This window comes from Dendropsophus ebraccatus, chromosome 14 (genome assembly GCF_027789765.1).
Source record: "Dendropsophus ebraccatus isolate aDenEbr1 chromosome 14, aDenEbr1.pat, whole genome shotgun sequence".
NCBI lineage: Eukaryota > Metazoa > Chordata > Amphibia > Anura > Hylidae > Dendropsophus > Dendropsophus ebraccatus.
In genome coordinates, this window is record NC_091467.1 from 24489316 (window position 1) to 24508296 (window position 18981).

The 18981-nt window shown below is 43.7% G+C and overlaps 1 protein-coding gene across 2 annotated transcripts in view; it reads left to right on the forward strand.

The window, feature by feature from the left end:
* ZPBP2 (zona pellucida binding protein 2) overlaps positions 1 to 18981 on the forward strand; it is a 58888-nt gene that overhangs the window by 183 nt on the left and 39724 nt on the right. Inside the window, exons 2-3 of one of the 2 annotated variants that reach the window (XM_069952379.1) lie at positions 4477 to 4554; positions 16025 to 16150. In XM_069952379.1, coding sequence (XP_069808480.1) covers positions 4477 to 4554; positions 16025 to 16150 — 204 coding nt within the window. Of the gene's footprint in view, positions 1 to 4476; positions 4555 to 7064; positions 7134 to 16024; positions 16151 to 18981 lie in introns of those variants that run through there. The other variant, XM_069952380.1, reaches the window with a different exon arrangement.

Sequence of the window (18981 nt, forward strand, 5' to 3'; positions counted from 1 at the left end):
CTGTCACCATTTAACACTGTAATTGCACCTACTTAGCATGTTCACACTGTCACATCTGCCTTAGATATCTGAGGTGTATCCAAGGATTTGTGACAGGATTTACAGTTTGCTCAGAATTGAGTTATGGATCCGTGTCCCCTCATGGGAATTGGTGGGTAGGTGACTGTAACTTATTGCATGTGGCGACTACTGTGGGGTTTCCTATTATAAACAATGCTTGTACGCTTATTTTATGTGGAGTTTTCACAGATTTTTCTTGAGGAAGGTCAGAATCAGCGGCAATTTCCACAGTGTAAGGGTGCGTTCACACCTACAGGATCTGCAGCTGATTTTCTGCAGCAGATTTCAGTTAAATAACTGAACACCGCATCAAATCTGCTGCAGATCCTGTAGGTGTGAACGCACCATAAATAGGCTCTAATAGAACTAGAATTATGCGTCTGACCACTAGCCCCCCGCAAACACTTAGAGTGCATTCACACGTACAGGATCTGCAGCAGATTTGATGGCACAGATTTGATGCTGCAGATGTCAATGTAACTAAATGACTGAACACAGAATCAATTCTGCGCCATAAAATCTGCTTTGGATCCCATACATGTGATCGCACCCTTAGGGTCAGTTCAGACGGAGCAAAAGCTGCGGAATTCCACCTGCCTCAGTCTGCCACAGTGTGTCTATGGGAGGGCTCGCACGCCGTCACTCTCCGCTCAAAGAATTTACGTCAATTGAGCGGAGAGCAATAAAAGCGGAGGCGCGCAAGCCCATAGACATACTGTGGGAGACTGAGGCTGGCGGAATTCCACCGATTTTGCTCAGTGTAAACTGCGTCTAAGGGTGTGTTCAGATGTTCGGGATCGGAAGCTGATTTTATCGTGCAGATTTGATGCTGTGTTCATGTCAATTCTTTGAGCAGAGAGCAAGGGAAGCGGAGGCGCGTGAGCCCTCCCATAGACAAACTGTGGGAGACTGAGGCTGAATTCACATGTACAGTGATTTTCCCGGTCCGTGATGTGGTCCGGTAGCTACCTCCGTGATCCGTGCAAAACAGTCTGTTTTTCATCCGTTTTGCATCAGTTTTTTTCCCGAATCTGTTTTACAGATTACATTGATTACATGTTTTTCACGGATGACCACGGATGTCACAACCGTGTACATCCGTGAAAAACACGAATCTCATTGATTTCTATGGGAATTTTGTTTCGTGCTTCCATTCTGAGTTATGACCTATGTCCTATTTTTAAACGGAACGGATCACGGATCTGTGAAATCACGGACCGTCTGAATAGCCCAATAGAAAGCAATGGGCCGTAAAATTGTCCGTGAGCACGGACAACTTCCCAGAACGTGTGAATTCAGCCTGAGGCAGGTGGAATTATATGGGGCGGAGAATTCCGCTGCGGAATTCTAGCGCTTTTGCTCCGTATGAACTGGCCCTAAATGTAGTTTTAGTTTCCCTTATCTCTAGTGGCATTCATAACAGTAAATGGTAGAATTGATGTTCCGGAATAATTTGCTCTTATTTTTGTGTTCTCTTGTAAGTCTTGATGAGCAATGTCTGGTAGCAGGCAGCCGTGTTCCCCCTGTGTGTGTGCTGCTCACAGTATATGTGACACATCAGCTGGTAAAAGCTGTACTTATAGCTGAGACTTTCACACCCCATAGATGTGCGAGGACATTCACTCTGTCATACAACAATCCTTTAATTCTATGCGAATAAAAGACATGTTTCTGCACACAGTCCCCCCCAGCTCACATTGCGTTCATAGCTTATATTTAATGCCTGCGTTGGGAAAGCTGCTGGCATCTAGATAGAAACATATCCATTCCCCTATTTACCAAAAGAGTTTCCTTTTTGAGGACACCATCTGTCAGGACTGGTCACACGGGACAGGCCGTCAGTAGTTGATCGAAGGGCTTCTGACACATGACAACCCCCCCGCCGATCAGCTGTTTAGCACCCACACTACACTCAGGACAGAGATGGAAGCAGTGTCCTCCATAAACAGTTCTCAGCTTCTATTCACTTCAATAGGAGCCGAGGCTGCAGTAATAACAGCGTGTTCAGATCTACTGGGGTCAGAAAGTAAGACCGATTTGTAAAATAACTTTAAAAAAAAAAATCTCCAGTCTTCCAGTACTTATCAGCTGCTGTTTGTCTTACAGGAAGTGGTATATTCTTTCTATTCTGACACAGTGCTATCTGCTGCCACCTCTGTTCCTGGGAGAAACTGTCCAGAGCAGAAGCAAATCAGCGGAGAGAGCTGATTGGAAAGAATATACCTCTTCCTGCATGACATACAGCAGCTCATAAGTACTGGAAGACTGGAGTTTTTTTTAAATACAAGTAAATTACAAATCAGTATAGCTTGCTGACACTGCATGATTTGAACACAATTTTTTTCACTGGAGACCCCTGTTTCTGTGAGACTTTTGGTCAGTCTTTTTTTCAACCAAAACCAGGAGTGGGTGTGAAAAAACAGGATCTGTAAAAGTCATTTCTTGCAAATCTTTTGGGCCATAATAGCTGATATATAATCCATTATCAGTTATGTTTCCCTCACTGTTTTATGATTTGTACCATATCATTTCTTGTATGCTTTTATTATTGTCTGTTTGAAAACATAACAAACATCTTATGACTACTTTCCGTGCTCCTGCTGGGCCTAGCGCATGGCAGGCTCAGAAATCTACACACACTTCAGAGCTTGATAAGTCAGATGCAGGAAAAGGCCACAGCCGCAGTTTGTAGATAGAGGATAGAACTGCAAATCCCCATAATGCAGTAGTGTAGTACAACAGGCTAGAATAGAGAAGCAGGGCTGCTGTCAGAGGTCTGTGTGGTCACATGACAGCAATGGGGAAGGAGTGTATATTCAGTATGGACCAATCAGGAAGAGAGAATCACAGAGCTGTGCAGGAGGACAGTGACAATGGTTGAGTGGTAGTGCAGGCACATTATAGCAGCAGTGTGTATAGCTGAGTGTGAGTGCAGGCACATTATAGCAGCAGTGTGTATGGCTGAGCGTGAGTACAGGCACATTATAGCAGGAATGGAGAGGATGGGAAACAAAAGGACTTTACAGAGACTGCAGAGAGTATGAAGGAATGAGCAGGACATAAGTGGGCACAGTATAGCAGCACTCTGTCCGGGGAGAGAGGGGTTACAGCTATGGAGAGATTACCTCCACCATCCTGTCCCCAGATGTAATCCCCAGCCTGAAGTGGATCTGCTATGATTTGGAAGGTGGGGGAGACTTCTTGGGTCAGAATAAGTGCTGTAGACCACGCTATGCAGACCAAAGCAATGCTCTTAAAGGGGAAGTCCGGGCAAAATAATTTTAAGATATGTTATTGCCCAGCAAAAGTTATGAAAATTACTAATAGACACTTATTATGGGAAATTCACCTATAGCTTATTTTGCCTGCACTTACTACAGCATGGCGTGTTCAAGTCTCTGTAAAGTTGATGACATCACGCCACAAAACTGTCGACACCTGCTGCAGCGGTGGGACAGACTGGAGCAGCAGGAGTTGTCAGTTTATCTGACGGGGTGTCACCAACTTTACAGAGACCTGAACATGCCATGCTGTGGTAAGTGCAGGGAAAATGCGCTATAGGTGCATTTCCCATAATAAGTGTCTATTAGTAATTTTAATAACTTTTGTTGGGCAATAACACATCTTAAAATTATTTTGCCTGGACCTCCCCTTTAAACCAAGTTAGAGTTTTGAAAAACTGTGAGCTCTTCTTGCAAAACGTTTTTAATCCAAGTTACTCTTAAACCAAGGTACCACTGTATAGTCCTTTGGCAGTTTTTGCCATAATTTTCACAAAACTGTAGCAAAATATCTGTAGCAAACTGTAGCAAAATATGATTGTGTTTTATGATTATACCCTCACAACATTTAGCGTTTTTTGGCCAAGTTCACACAGTGTAAGACAGCAGCCGTTCTGTTACACGGGTATGTCACAGAACGGCTGCTGTTAGTGAACTTCACTTCTTTTGATTTGGAATGCGGGCACATTCGGGTGTAGCCGCATTCTAAATCACCATAGCTGACAATGTAAACTACGTCCGGAGCCGCACTTTACATTGTCTGCACTGTCATTTTTGTGTGGTGCTATTCATTGAATAACGGCCGCACAAACCTGACATGTCAGTTTTCTATGTGGCCGTGTATACACTCTGGTTGGGATTCTATAGGACACAATGGGGGAGATTTATCAAACTGGTGCAAAGTAGAATTGTCTTAGTTGCCCCTAGCAACCAATCAGATTCCCCCTTTCATTCCTCACAGATTTTTTGATAAAAGAAAGGTGGAATCTGATTGGTTGCTAGGGGCAACTAAGACAATAAACAGCGGCCTCAACATGTGATTACAGCCTCACAATATTTTGCGTCTTTTACAACATGGTGTCATTTAGCTTTGTACATATTACAGTAATTGTTTTGTCTTTATCTTATTTTACAGTTGAAGTAAAAACCACTGAAAACAGCAAACCTCACTTGGTTACGCAGCATTTTATTCATGGCGAACCAACCCGCAAAGGTAATTTCCGTTACTCTGAATATTTTTTTGTAGTGGGAACACAGATCATAGTGCTGTGTCAGTGGAGACTATTGGAAGTTAAGACAAAAATCCCCTTTTACCAACCTTGTTATTGAAAGGAACCTGAAGTAGTAGAGAAGTCATGCCAGAAAGAAGTGGTGAGGAATCATCATGTAGTAAAGAGGGAGCGCTTGTAAATAAATGGAGACTATAGTGCATTGGAGTTCCCTTTCTCTCACTCTATGCCTGCTTTACATCATTGCCACCCCTTTGTATATACAACACACATTGGGGGAGTTTAGTACCACTGTATGCCACCGGTTTAAAAAGGTCACAAAGTAAGGGCTTGTAAAAAATTTGTCACTTTTTGCTGTTTTATGTCTGCTGCGCTACTTTGAAGCAAATGGGCATGACTTTACCTGAATGGGGTGTGGTACGCTGTCTGTCTATAGTTCTTGCCTGGTATGGTAGCCATGACTTCAGGGAAGGGGTCATCGCCATGTTCTAATGCTACTTAGTCTTGCTGGGAGGGCACTTGCCTGCTCATCTTACCCATAGGGTGCTATGTCTAGGCCTCAGTTCCTATTTTAGGATAAAAGTAAAAGTATGGCCGTTGTTGCCGATGTGCTTTGTACGCCTGTGAACACTGCCTATTGATCTATGGGATCCCGGCCGGAGTGTATACACATCGACATGTCAGTTTTAATTCAATGATTTGCGGCCATAGGAAACCTTGTCAGTTCACACAATAAAGCAAGCGACTCCGGCCGCTCGCTTCATTGTGTGCTGTGGGAAGTTCTGATGCGGGCACGCGCTGATGTGCCCACATCAGAACCCTACGGCCGGAAAGATCTGGGCAGAGATCAGTCGTTCACGTAATGTGAACATAGCCTTATACCGTGTGCAGCTCTACACACTGCAATATGGAATATTATATCATTATATAATAAAAATAAAATAATAAACAACACCCATTGGGGGAGATTTATCAAACATGGTGTAAAGTGAAACTGGCTCAGTTGCCCCTAGCAACCAATCAGATTCCACCTTTCATTTTCCAAAGACACTGTGAGGAATATGAAGTGGAATCTGATTGGTTGCTAGGGGCAACTAAGCCAGTTTCACTTTACACCATGTTTGATAAATCTCCCCCATTGAGTTTATTGGTAGGTGGGGAACTATGTGAGTGACCTGCCATTTATTTTCTATGCAATTATCACTGTTAATCACATTTCACCTTGCATACATGTCACTAGTGTCTGCCAAGCTATAAAATAATACTATATTATTATTAATATACTGTGATTCCAGTGAGGCATTGGGGGGATTTAATCATCCTGGTCCCGGCATACAGCTGGGAAATATTTTTTGTGTAAACAGTAAAAATCTGCGCGTTTCCCAGATGTATGCTGTGCTCCCCTGATGGGTTTAGATCTCTGTGATGACCATACTGCCATACCATACCATACTATCATCCTCAGATTCACCAGATTTATTTAGAGCTATGATAATCCGGTATGGGAGTCGGGCTTAATGTTGGTACAACGGTTGTGATAAATGTCCCTCTATTTAATTTAACCCCTTCAGAACTAGGGCAATTTGTATCTTTTATCATTTTCAGGTGTTCTACTTTGCATCCTTTATTTCAATACTTCAGACAACTCCGCATACGGCGATAGAAAATTAGAAAAATATGAAAAGAGACTTAAAGGGGTTATCCAGTGCTACAAAAAGATGGCCACTTTCCCCCTACTGTTGTCTCCAGTTTGGTTGGGGTTTTGAAACTCAGTTCCATTGAAGTAAATGGAGCTTAATTGCAAACTGCACCTGAACTGGAGACAACAGTAGGGGGAAAAGTGGCCATGTTTTTGTAGAGCTTTAAAGAGATTAGAAATTTTATTAGGGGATGGATTTTTTTTGTACTCTTTAAAATTGTCTCCACAACACATCTATAAACAGTTCATAAGAAAAACACGGAATGGACCCGTGTAATCAGCACTCTGTATAGCCTGCCAAAGGATGATTGTACAGGCATAGTTACCATGGCAGGCACAGAGGCCTTGAGAAGGTGATCAGCACCCTGTGCTTGTGTAGTAGGGGTGCAGATTGGACCTCTCAGAGGTACAGAACCCGTGGTTAAGCCGCTGGGATCAAACTGAAGTCCACTGTCAGTAAGGGCCAGCTTACATGGAGCAAAATCTCCCATAGAGAAACAGTGTCACACTGAGGTAGGCCGGAATCCGCCGTGGAGAGTTCCGCCGTTTTTGCTCCGTGGCTTTAAGATGATATGAAAAATGTTTGTTCACTTTTTGTTTACTCTTTTGTATTTGGAAAATGGGAAGGAGGGGATTCATATTTTCATTACAGTAGGTATTTATTTATTTTTTATCAGCATTTCTTTCTCTCTCTCTTTTTTTTTACGTATTTGCATACTGCATTGATCAATTAGATCAGAGCCCTATTGGTACAGTCTGCCATTTAAAATAATAGCAAAGCCACAAAGGCCTAGGAAAGGCCTCGGCCTGCCATGACAATGCGACGTGAGAGACCAGAAAACGCTAAATCACCAGTCTTTGGAAGTAAGTCAGTTTTGACAGCTGCAATTAAAGGGTTAAGTAGCTCACTCCATACGCCCTTCATGCAAATGGGACATAACTGGATGAAGTGCCAAACATAGTCCATTTCCTAAATTTATAGTGTGTCTGTGTCGGATTGCTGTTAGTTTTCAGCTTCTTGTGTTTTCAGCATTATCCCAAGGTGTCCGGAACATCAGGCAGACACACCAGGGTGGCAGTATCTGTGTTTAGAATTACATTTTCTTCTGTGATCTTATACCTGTGAGTTATTGTTTTCTATGCAGGACTGATGATTCATGTTTTACAGAATATCAAGCTTTAGCTTACCACAGCAGTTATACTATATCAGCATTTCTACTTTGTGACATTCTCACACGCTCGTCTCCTTCCTTCTTAGTTACGTGTTCCCGTCCTCAGTCACTTATTAGCTGTTTCTGTACAATTTACCATTGATTTACATTATTGTAAGATTAAAGGGAATGTGTCATCGGAAAAAAACCTAAAGTTTACATACAAAACATATTTGTAAGATTTTTTTTACGATTTCCGGTGATGTTTATTTTTCTCATTTTCTATATTTTATCAATATTTTTAAAATGTTCCTATAATCCCGCAGTTTTCAGGGTTGTTGCGCAGCATGGCATGAAAAGTAGGTGTTTTAGGCAACATTCACATGAATGGAGAATGCTGGTTTTACCTGCTGATTTACAGTGAATTACAGTATAATAAACCTGGATGAAATTTTACAGATGGATGGAAAAGCTGAGCGACTGGCTTAGCATCAGGACATCAACAGGAAGTTGAGGAGAGCTCCAGGGACTGGGGAATGGCAGCAGTGGGGGATTGGGGACGCTTAGTATGGTTTATTTATTTAATGGTTTATTATATAAATAAATTATGGTTTATTTATTTATAACATAATAAAGAATTGATAATTACCCATTGAGGTCACTGACTGGCTGAGTAGGCATTTCCAAGCGGAGCTGTGATGTCACAGGATCGGGAGCATCAGGAGGACGGTGGGTGACATAGAGCGATGGCACCAGGAGGGGTAAGTATCACCAGCCCCTGCCCTCCCTGATTTTTTACCTCTGCCCAGAGTACCACTTTCAATTAGGAAGCAAAATAAAATTTGGACCAAATAATGGATACCTGATTTTACACTTATGTATTCATAGGGTTGACATGAGTGACCAACCCAGACACAGTCCATAGTATAGACCTAGACACAATATGGTCAACTGCAGCGCAGAGGAGTGTAAACAGACCCAGAGTATGCAGAAAATAGGTCTCATCTCTAGCATGTATTGCTAGATAAAACAGAGACCACCAACCAAACTGGCTTTCAGATTAGTCATCGTATGTTGTATATGAATATTTCATCAAGATATTTTCCTTTTTTTGGATTAACAGAAAAGACCATGCAGTGAATTATTAAAAAAAAGTGGAATAATAATTATGTATATAAAATATACGAACATAAAATATTAAAGTGAGAAATGAGTCCACCAAGTCTGTCCGGCAGCAGCGTCTTGTATTTACTCAGTATGAGTCCACGGGTTATCGCCCCCCCCCCCCCCCCGATCATGGAGTGGCAACCCGGTCAAGGTCTGCGCCATAATGGTTATGTGTAAGTAGGAGTTTGAGTGCCTGAAAAAGATAAAAAGAAATGTGTACAGTACATCCGTGTTGTCAGTATCCAGATTACAACTAGGCTGCTTGTGATCTAGTTTTCTTGTCCTCCGGCCACTGCTGTAACTTCAGACCACTGTCCCGTCTCCTCCGGAATGATTGACAGACAGAGGAGGCGTGGTCTGAAGATATAGCCAGCGCGAGAACTAGGGCACTAGATACTGGATAACAAGCAGCATGGCTGGTATTTATAGACTGATGCTTGTGTTCTGGAAACTGACAGCACGGATATACACATATCAGTGCTGTCAGTTTCCAGGGCTGCATGAGTGATACAAGGATTGCGATCCCCATGGCTAAAAAATCTGCACATCTAAAGGCACACTAAACTGCAGTTGGACATTTCCAGCTTATCTACAGGAAAAACAAAAAGACAGGTCATTGAAAATCAACATTTCAGATCCTGACATCATCTGTCACAGAAAAGTCACAAAGCTTACCTACACATTATCTGGTCTCACTGAAGTTAGGGTGTTATTACATGGGCCGATGGGGGCCCGATAATAACTGTAAACGAGCGTCGATAATCGTTTAACAAGGGCTGCATGGACATTGTTACCGATGTCCTTGCAGCCCTTGCTAAACTGGCATACATTACCTATCCATGGTCCAGGGCTCCTCTTGCGGTCTGCTTCTCCCTGGGTGCTGGGCGCTGCAGCTTAAGAGCGGCCTGTCTTAAAGGAGAAGTCCGGTGAAAATTTTTATTATAAGTATTGTATTGCCCCTCAAAAGTTATACAAATCCCCAATATACACTTATTACGGGAAATGCACATTAAGTGCTTTTTTTCCCTGAACTTACTACTGCATCAAGGCTTCACTTCCTGGATAAAATGGTGATGTCAGGGCCGACTCCCAGAGCTGTGTGTTCTGTAGCTGCTGGAGAGGATGATGGCAGGGGGACACTGAGGGACACAGGGCACAAGAGGGACACTGAGCACAGTAGCGGTCTTTGGCACCAAGCACCCCAAGCGACCGCTTGGGGCCCCCAACATCCAGGGGGGCCCCCACGTCCTGCTCTTGTGCTCAAGACCGCTGGACAGGGCCGCTGCCCCGTTCGCTGCTGCAATCTGAACTGTAACTATGAGCACACGTAATGAGCGCTCATAGTTACATGCAGCAGCAGCACTTACAGGGCAGGAGCCATTGGCTCCCTTCCTGTAAGTCACTCTTGTGGCCACAGAAAGTGTTTTCCCTGCGGTCACAAGTCGCCACTTTGTCCTTGTGGTGCCGGCGTTACAGTGACATCACTGGAGCATCAGCGCCAGAACAAGGGGAGTGCAGCCTCTTGTGATCGCAGGAAAAACCCTTCCTGCGGCCACAAGAGTGAAGAGAAGAGGAGACGCCTGGACCCAGGTGAGTATAAGTGTTTGTTTTATTGTGTTATATACTATATGGAAGGGGGAGCACACAGGGGTCTGTTTAACTGGGGGAGAGCACAGCGGGGGAATATATAAATGGGGGGAGCACACAGGGGGGGTCTATATAAATGGGGGGAGCACACAGGGGGCTATATAACAGGGGGGGCACACAGGGGGGCTATATATAACTGGGGGAGCACACAGGGGGGCTATAGACTACTGGGGATTCACAGAGGGGTCTATATACTACTTGGGACAGCACACAGGGGGTCTATATACTACTTGGGGCAGCAGAATAAGGTCTATATACAACTGGGGGAGCACACAGGAGGTCTATATTCAAGTGGGGGAGCACACAGGGGGGCTATATACTATTGGGGGAACACACAGGGGGGCTATATACTACTGGGGGAGCACACAGGGGTCTATATACTACTGGTGGGGCACACAGGGGGTCTATATACTAATGGTGAGGCACACAGGGGGTCTATATACTGCTGGGGGCAGCACACAGGGGGTCTATATACTGCTGGAGGAGCACACAGGAGTCTATATACTACTGGGAAAGCACACAGGAGTCTATATAATACTGGTAGGGGAAAAAGGGGGTCTATATACTGCTGGGGGAACCACACAGGGGGTTTATATACTACTGGAGCACACAGGGGTCTATGTCCAAGTGGGGGAGCACACAGGAGGTCTATATACAAGTGGAGGAGCACACAGGGAGGCTAAATACCACTGGGGGAGCACACAGGGGGGCTATATACTAGTGGGGGAGCACACAGAGGGTATATACAACTGGGGGCAGCACACAGTGGGTATATACGACTGGGGGCAGCACACAGGGGGTCTATATACAACTGGGGCAGCACACAGGAGGTCCATATACTTCTGGGGAAGCACATGGGGGGCTATATATAACTGGGGGAACACACAGGGGTCTATATACTACTGGGGGAAGCACACAAGGGGTATATAATACTGGGGGCAGGACACAAGGGGTATATACTATTGGCAGCGCACAAGGGGTATATACTACTGGGGCAGCACACAGCGGTCTATTGTTGTGGAGCGCATGTCGAGGGGGGGGGCCCAGACATAACTTCGCTTGGGGCCCGAGAAATGCCAAGGCCGCCCCTGACTGAGCATCCCTCTGCCATCATCCTCTCCAGCAGCCACATCACATCACCATGTTCTCCAGGAAGTAAAGCCTTGATGCAGTAGTAAGTGCAAGGAAAAAAGTACTTTATAAGCATTTCCCATATTAAGTGTATATTGGTATTTTGTATAACTGGGGGGCAATACAATACTTTAATAAAAACTTTCGCCAGACTTCTCCTTTAACTGATAGGCCGCGCAGCCAATCACTGGCTGTGGCGGTGATTGGCTAAGCGGCTTGTCATCTCAGACGGGGCGCTCTGTAGCTGGAGTGCGCGGGATCCGGGGAGAAGCGGACCGCAAGAGAAGCCCTGGACCATGGATAGGTAATGTATTTACTTTGCAAATCATCAGCCGCTGGCTGCGCACTGCTATTACACGTAGCGGTGCGCAGTCGGTGGCCGACAATTATAGGTTCAAGATCATCAGCTGATCGTTGTGTTTATTACACGGAACGATAATCGTCCGGACAGGGCCGATTCAGCCAATTATCGTTCCGTGTAATAGTTCCCTCAGGGTCCTATTATAAGGCCCAATATAGGACCTTCAAAAGGTAAAATCAGTCACACTGCTGGGCTGCACCAACAATTCCCGCATTGTTTGTGCAGCCATTTAAATATATATTGCTGTCAGCCACACATCCTCTCTTTACACGTGTGCGTCCAATAGCTATGTATTTTAGCTTATGTATTACTTATTGTGTAATGGTTTATTAAAATTCCCATCTGTCCTACCAACGAACAGGGGCAGGAATACCCCCTTAACGCGCTGCTGGTGGGATGCATGGGAAGGATGATTTTCCGAGTGAGTTTTCATCTATTATATGGATCTGTGAGTGTTACTGTGATGATTTTTCTCCGTGTGAAAATCTGAATGACATTATCAGCGGGTGCTGTCCCCAAAGCAGGCAAGCTGCAAATGTGGCGTAAATTATTCTACCTCAGGTCTTTGAACAGTCAGATCAAAGCCACAAGGGAAAATTAGGAGAAAATGGTGATTCGTTTGTTTTAGTTTTCACAAGTAATAAACTGAATTGCCGAAATCGGATAAAGAGTCAGAAATTATCCCATCATGCAAATGCCGTGTGCGGAAACATTACAGGTCAGGGGCCACTATAGATGTTTTCTCACGCATCGGGCCCCTTGTGTAAATGAAAGGAGGCTCAACAAGGAGGAGAATGCATTTCTAGCTCTTGTATGTATCTTGTGGGGGGTTTCACCAAATTTTTAAAGGGGTACTCTTTTTCTTTCAAATCAACTGGTTTCAGAAAGATATACAGATTTGTAATTTACTTTTATTTAAAAATCTCAAGTCTGCCAGTACTTATCAGCTGCTGTATGTCCTCCAAGGAGTGGTGTATTCTCTCCAGTCTGACACAGTACTCTCTGCTGCCACCTCTGTCCATGTCAGGAACTGTCCAGAACAGGAGAGGTTTTCTATAGGGATTTACTATGACTCTTGACAGTTCCTGTCATGGACAGAGGTGGCAGCAGAGATCACTGTGACAGACTGGAAAAAAATATACCATTTCCTGCAGGACACACAGCAGCTGATAAATATGAGAAGACTTGAGATTTTTAAATAAAAGAAAAGTTATGTAAACCAATCAACTCCTTACATTTTATTATTGGGGGATAAGGATGTGAGGGACTGACACACAGTCAGCCTTTTCTTAGGATAGATACTAGAACACTTGGTGGCACCCAGTAGCTTGGTTTTAGTTAATACATTTTAATAATAAAGGGGTCTTTCTCTGTAACGCATGCTCTTTAAAGGGAAACTATTAGCAGGTTAGACAAATCTAACCTGCTGATAGTTCCTTAGTGGGCACAGAGAGCTGAGGATGAAGGTATGTCTGTTACCTTCATCCTAGGCACTGTTCCTGTGCTGTTAGCTGTAAAATCCTTCGTCCTGTATACCGTTAGGACAGCCCCCAGACGTCTCCCTCCATTGATAATCATTAGGGGCAGGGCTATGTCCCCCCACCAGCTCATAACTTTTAATGATTATAAAAGGAGAGGGGAGGGCCAGATCGGGTCTCAGGGGTGGTAGCCCCCCCACCCCCCCTCCAGTGCTCCTATTACAGCTAACAGCACAGTAATGCTACTGAAGATGAAGGTAACAGACATACCTTTATCCTCAGTGTCCCGTGGCCTCCAGGGAGCTGTCAGCAGGTTAAATTTGTCTAACCTGCTAATAGTTCCCTTTTAAACACCAAAGCAGCAAAAAGTCTATATAGATTTCAGGTCTATTGGAAAATGTATCAGGATTTGGTCCTAAATTCGGGCGCATTGGCAACAGTAAATCTGGGCCTTTGCTTCATTGGGAAATGAGTGCATAAAGCAGAGCTGTCATTTTAGTAAGCTGACAGGTAATAACTGTGATAAAATCTAACATAGAATACAGCAGACGACCTCTTGCTCTATGTCACAAATCCACGTCTTTCCCTCCCTTCCCTTATGTCTCGGTTGGACCGGTTTGGTGGGTGGTCTAATTTTAAAATTAACCTTACTAAATCTGAAGCCCTTAATGTCTCCTTGGACAGCGCCACGGTGCGCTCTCTTCAGGAGAATTTTCCATTTGCATGGCCCCCCGCAGGCATATCATACCTGGGCATACGCATCCCTCCTAAATTGTCCCAACTCTTTGATGTTAATTTTCTCCCTCTCTTAGGACGTTTCCGAACGGACCTGACAGCCTGGACCAAGAAAGATTTTTCTTGGTTCGGGAGGATTAATATCCTGAAAATGACCCTTCTTCCTCGATTGCTCTATCTCTTGCAGACCATCCCAGTCCGCATCCCTGTTTCCTTTTGGAAACAAGTGCAGCATTGCTTTTCTTCCTTCGTCTGGTCCCCTGGCCGTCCCAGAGTCAGACGTGAGGTTCTTTCTGGTCCCAAGGATGCGGGGGGGGGGTTGGTCTGCCAGACTGTCGCCTTTATTATTTAGCTTGTGTCCACGTGAGGGTTTTGGACATGTGCCATCATTCTACCTCCAAGCTTTGGGTACAGCTGTCACAAGCCCAATGCCCTCGGCCTTTGTCTACGCTCCCATGGACATGGTCCCCTACCTTGGCAGACCGTACACCCCTGTCCTACACCACTCGCCATACCCTTGCCTCTTTGCCAGCGCCGGGTCTCCTTGTGCTCTGTTGGATAGTCGTGGTCCTATGACCCCCGTCACAGATAACCCTGATTTTCAACCAGGTATGTCCCGGACTTTCTTGGGCTTGCCTAGGGACACCCCTCTCCGCTTTTATCACATAGTCAAGCGGGGAGCACTGTTACCCCTTTCCGACATCCTCTCCTCCACACCCCCCTCGTCCAGACACCTGTTTGAGTATGTCCAATTACGGCACTTCTACACAACTACCTCGCGTACCCACGCTCTCCACGCTTCGTTGTCAGATTTTGAGAAGCTGTGTGTGTTGCCTTCCTGCCCCCCACATGCCGTTTCTCTCTCTTATCAATTGTTGCTCTCCTCTAGATTGAATCATCTGCCCTCCTTTTGCTCAGCATGGGAGACAGAGTTGGGGAAAACTTTTACGCCACAACAATGGTCAAAGGCTTTTTATCTTTCTCACAAAGCCACTATGGCATGTAAGACACAGGAGACCAGTTATAAAATTTTGTCCCGTTGGTACCGGGTTCCGGCTGCCCTTCATAACTGGTATCCCCTGGTCCCTGATACTTGCTGGCGTTGTGGGGGCATGGGAGGCACCATGACACACATCTGGTGGGGTTGCCCCAAATTGCGGACATTTTAGCACACGGTCTTGCGCCTCATTAAGGAAATTACCGGTATCACTATCCCTAATACCCCTGAAGCGACACTGCTTTTCATGTTCCCCACAGCTCAGTCGCGCTTTAAAAAATCTCTGGCACGCCATCTGCTCCAAGCTGCCAAGTCAGTCCTCCCTCGGAAATGGAAATCTGTTGACCCCCCGACCATTGACGAATGGTTTGCGGAAATAGCCCAGACGCATCATATGGAGGACCTCATTGCTATTACCCCGGCGGCGGTGTAGAGGTATACGGCCACTTGGGGTCAATGGCTTGCGTTTATAGATTCTGATTCTTATAGAACCGCCACGGCTTGAACCCCCCTCTTGTATCTAGACTCCTGGAGGGTGCCCCCTCCCCCCCTCTCTCGCCACCAGGGACAACCGCTCTTTTGTGATCCCTCTGTTGTCTTGTTCTATTTTGTCTGGTTTGTCTTGTTTGTTGTTTTCTTACTTCTGTCTCTCTTACTTCTGCAGTGCAATTCACATACAATAGTATACTGTTCTTTGCATTGACTTACACTGAGATCGACCGGAATGCTGCTCCTGTTTTTCTGGTCCGGTTACGGATGTTGATATTTCTACTGTTTTTTGTTACAGTTCACGATTACGATAGCATTCTGTGCATTTACATTATTCTTTGTGTTTACCCCTTTCCCCCCAGAGGGACTTGCCGTCCCGAGTTCCCATTTGTATTGTAAACCTTCTCTTTTTGTCTTTGAAAATAAAAACCTTAAATATAAAAAAAAAAAAAAAAAAAAAAAAAAAAAAAAAAGAATACAGCAGACACCTGCCCCATATACATTACTATACAACACTGTCAGTCACTGGTGAGGGGGAAAGCAGCAAATGCTCCCCTTTTTCTGTATTCCTCTGTAAAATCCTTTGTATTACTTTGCAGTAAATGTGTATGTAAAGATGATGGAAGACAGTCCGCCCCTTACATGTATGGATGTGGTTACTGCAAGTGAACTGATGGTAGATCCCTTCTTCTCCTGGATGGGTCCTGATGGAAAGTATCTTGAAGGTGAGTTCAGTATATAGACCAGCATGTTACCCTTAGCAGTTCATTTAAATAAGTTGTCCAGTGAAAAACTTTTTCTTTCAAATCAATTGGTATCAAAAAGTTGATATAGATTTGTAATTTACTTCTATTAAAAATTTCTAGTCTTCCTATACTTATTAGCTGCTGTATGTCCTGCAGGAAATGTTTTCTTTTCAGTCTGACACAGTGCTCTCTGCTGACATCTCTGGCCGAGACAGGAACATCCATAGAAAAACTCTCCTGCTCTGTACAATTCCTTTCTCGGCCAGAGATGTCAGCAGAGAGCACACTGTGTCAGACTGAAAATAAAACAACATTTGCTGCATAACATACAGGAGCTAATAAGTATGGGAAGGCTTAAAATTTTTAATAGAAGTAAATTACAAATCTATATAACTTTCTGGCACCAGTTGATTTGAAAGAAAAAGTTTTTTTCCTGGACAACCCCTTTAACTTTTTTAGTAAAAGACTTTAAAGGGATTGTCCAATCAACAAGTGTTGGGAAGTCTCCGAACTGAACAGAGAGGTGGTCATGTGTGTGCACTACCACTTTCATTACTGTCTATAAGAGCCGCTGGAGATAGCTGATGACTCATCAGCCAGTGGCTATGTTCACACTACAGGATTTTTCATCCATTATTGCCGACGGCCGTCAAAAATGCATTCAGTATGTGCTAATGACAGCAATCTGTAACGATCATGATAATTATAGACGGCCGTCATTAGCACATATCGGACGTCTTTGTGACGGCTGTTGGCAATATTGGACAAAAAATCCCGTAGTGTGAACTTATCCTAACATATTCTAACCTGCAGTTTGGGAGAACTGTACGATTCATATCATATCTTAGCCTCTGTGTAATATATGGAGAGCTTGAGTTCCTCTAACAGGGCTCCAAGTGGGGTCCCTCTTTATTACATGTATTTTTACTAAGGGTACATTCAGTTATACTGAGTCTGTGGCAGGCTTTGCTACCCATTGACCTCAATGGGTCTCCAGAAAATCTTTGAATATGCCACTATTGCTGATTTTCCGCTGACCTATTTAAAGGGTTTGTCCAGCGAAAAATGTTTTCTTTCAAATCAACTGATGTCAGAAAATTACATAGATTTATAATTTCTATTTAAAAATCTCAAGTCTTCCCATACCTATAAGCTACTATACAGTATATCCTGCAGGGAGTGTTGTTTTATTTACATTCAGACACAGTGCTCTCTGCTGCCACCTCTGTCCATGTCAGGAACTGTCCTGAGCAGGAGAGGTTTTCTATGGGGATTTGCTCCTGCTCTGGACAGTTCCTGACATGGACAGAGGTGGCAGCAGAGAGCACTGTGTCTGAATGTTAATAAAACAACACTTCCTGCAGGACATATAGTAGCTTATAAGTATGGGAAGACTTGATTTTTTTTTAAATAGAAGTAAATTACAAATAAAAATAACTTTCTTAAACCAGTTTATTTGAAAGAAAAAGATTTTCACTGGACAATCCCTTTTAAAGGGGTTATCCAGTGCTACAAAAAACATGGCCACTTTCCCCCTACTGTTGTCTCCAGTTTGGGTGGGGTTTTAAAACTCAGTTCCATTGAAGTAAATGGAGCTTAATTGCAAACTGCACCTGAACTGGAGACAACAGTAGGGGGAAAAGTGGCCATGTTTTTGTAGCGCTGGATAACCCCTTTAAGTTAATGGATGGCACCGTACATTAATTTTTTTTTTTTCTAAATATATTATTAGGGAATTAGATATGGAAAGCTTACAGATGGGGGGTTTCCAGGACTCTACTTTACATACAGAAGATAAATTCACTTCTCATTCTTTAATAATACCACTTGTCAGTCATCAGCTCCAAAACAGCTGATGTCTGGAAATTTAGTTCTGGATTTTCTATATGTTTTTTTCCAGTCGTATTCAGACTTGATTCATTGTGTTCTATATGTAACTAAAATGAACCAATACAGGAATATTTGGTGTGTTTGGCTGTATGGACATATCCTTATGCCAAATAAAAAACTGCTGAAAATAAAGATTCGGAGCAAACAATTTAATGGGAATATTGTCTAATACCAGCCTGAGGCAATGTTACCACTCAGTGTTTTGAACAGTTTTTAGCCTTATTTTGGTCAGAATTTTTTGTCAAAACTATAATAGAAACATTTGACCCATTCCTGGTTTTGGTAAAAATACTGATCAAAATTAAGGTCGAAAATGACAAAAAAAATAAGTGTTAACATAGCCTTTGTCTGGTTAGAAGTCCTTGCCCTGTGAAGATAATTGGTAGGCTATGTTCCCATTTCGGGAAGATATTGGTAAAGACGGCCGTCTTGGTAAATACATGGTCGCTAATAATATTCATGATCATTATTAGCATTGGTCTATGTTACGAGGTGACTGCCTTTCCCGATATTTTCCCGAAGTGGGAAGATAACCTAATTGTTGATTTGTTGCTATTGTTGTGTATGTGACAGGTCTGGGCACCAAGCAAGTAAAGGGCATATTTCTCCAAATACTTATTTCCTGCTTGATCACGCAGTAAGCCTCTCATAATCCTCAGCATACCCTAGGGGAGTTTCATTAAAGCAGAGCTATTTGCTCCAGCACATAAATTAATACAAACTGCAAGCTTCATACGCCAAAGCATTTGGCAATAAACAGCAGAAAACATGCTTAGTGTTCCTCAGAGTGTACAGAAAAAACTGCAAACTGTTTATATGTTCCCTGAATATCTAGTCCCATTCAAGTCCTGTATTGACAATGGCAATGAAAAATCACCACCCAGCAGTCACAATGTGCTGCCCTTAGTTCACTTTTTGGA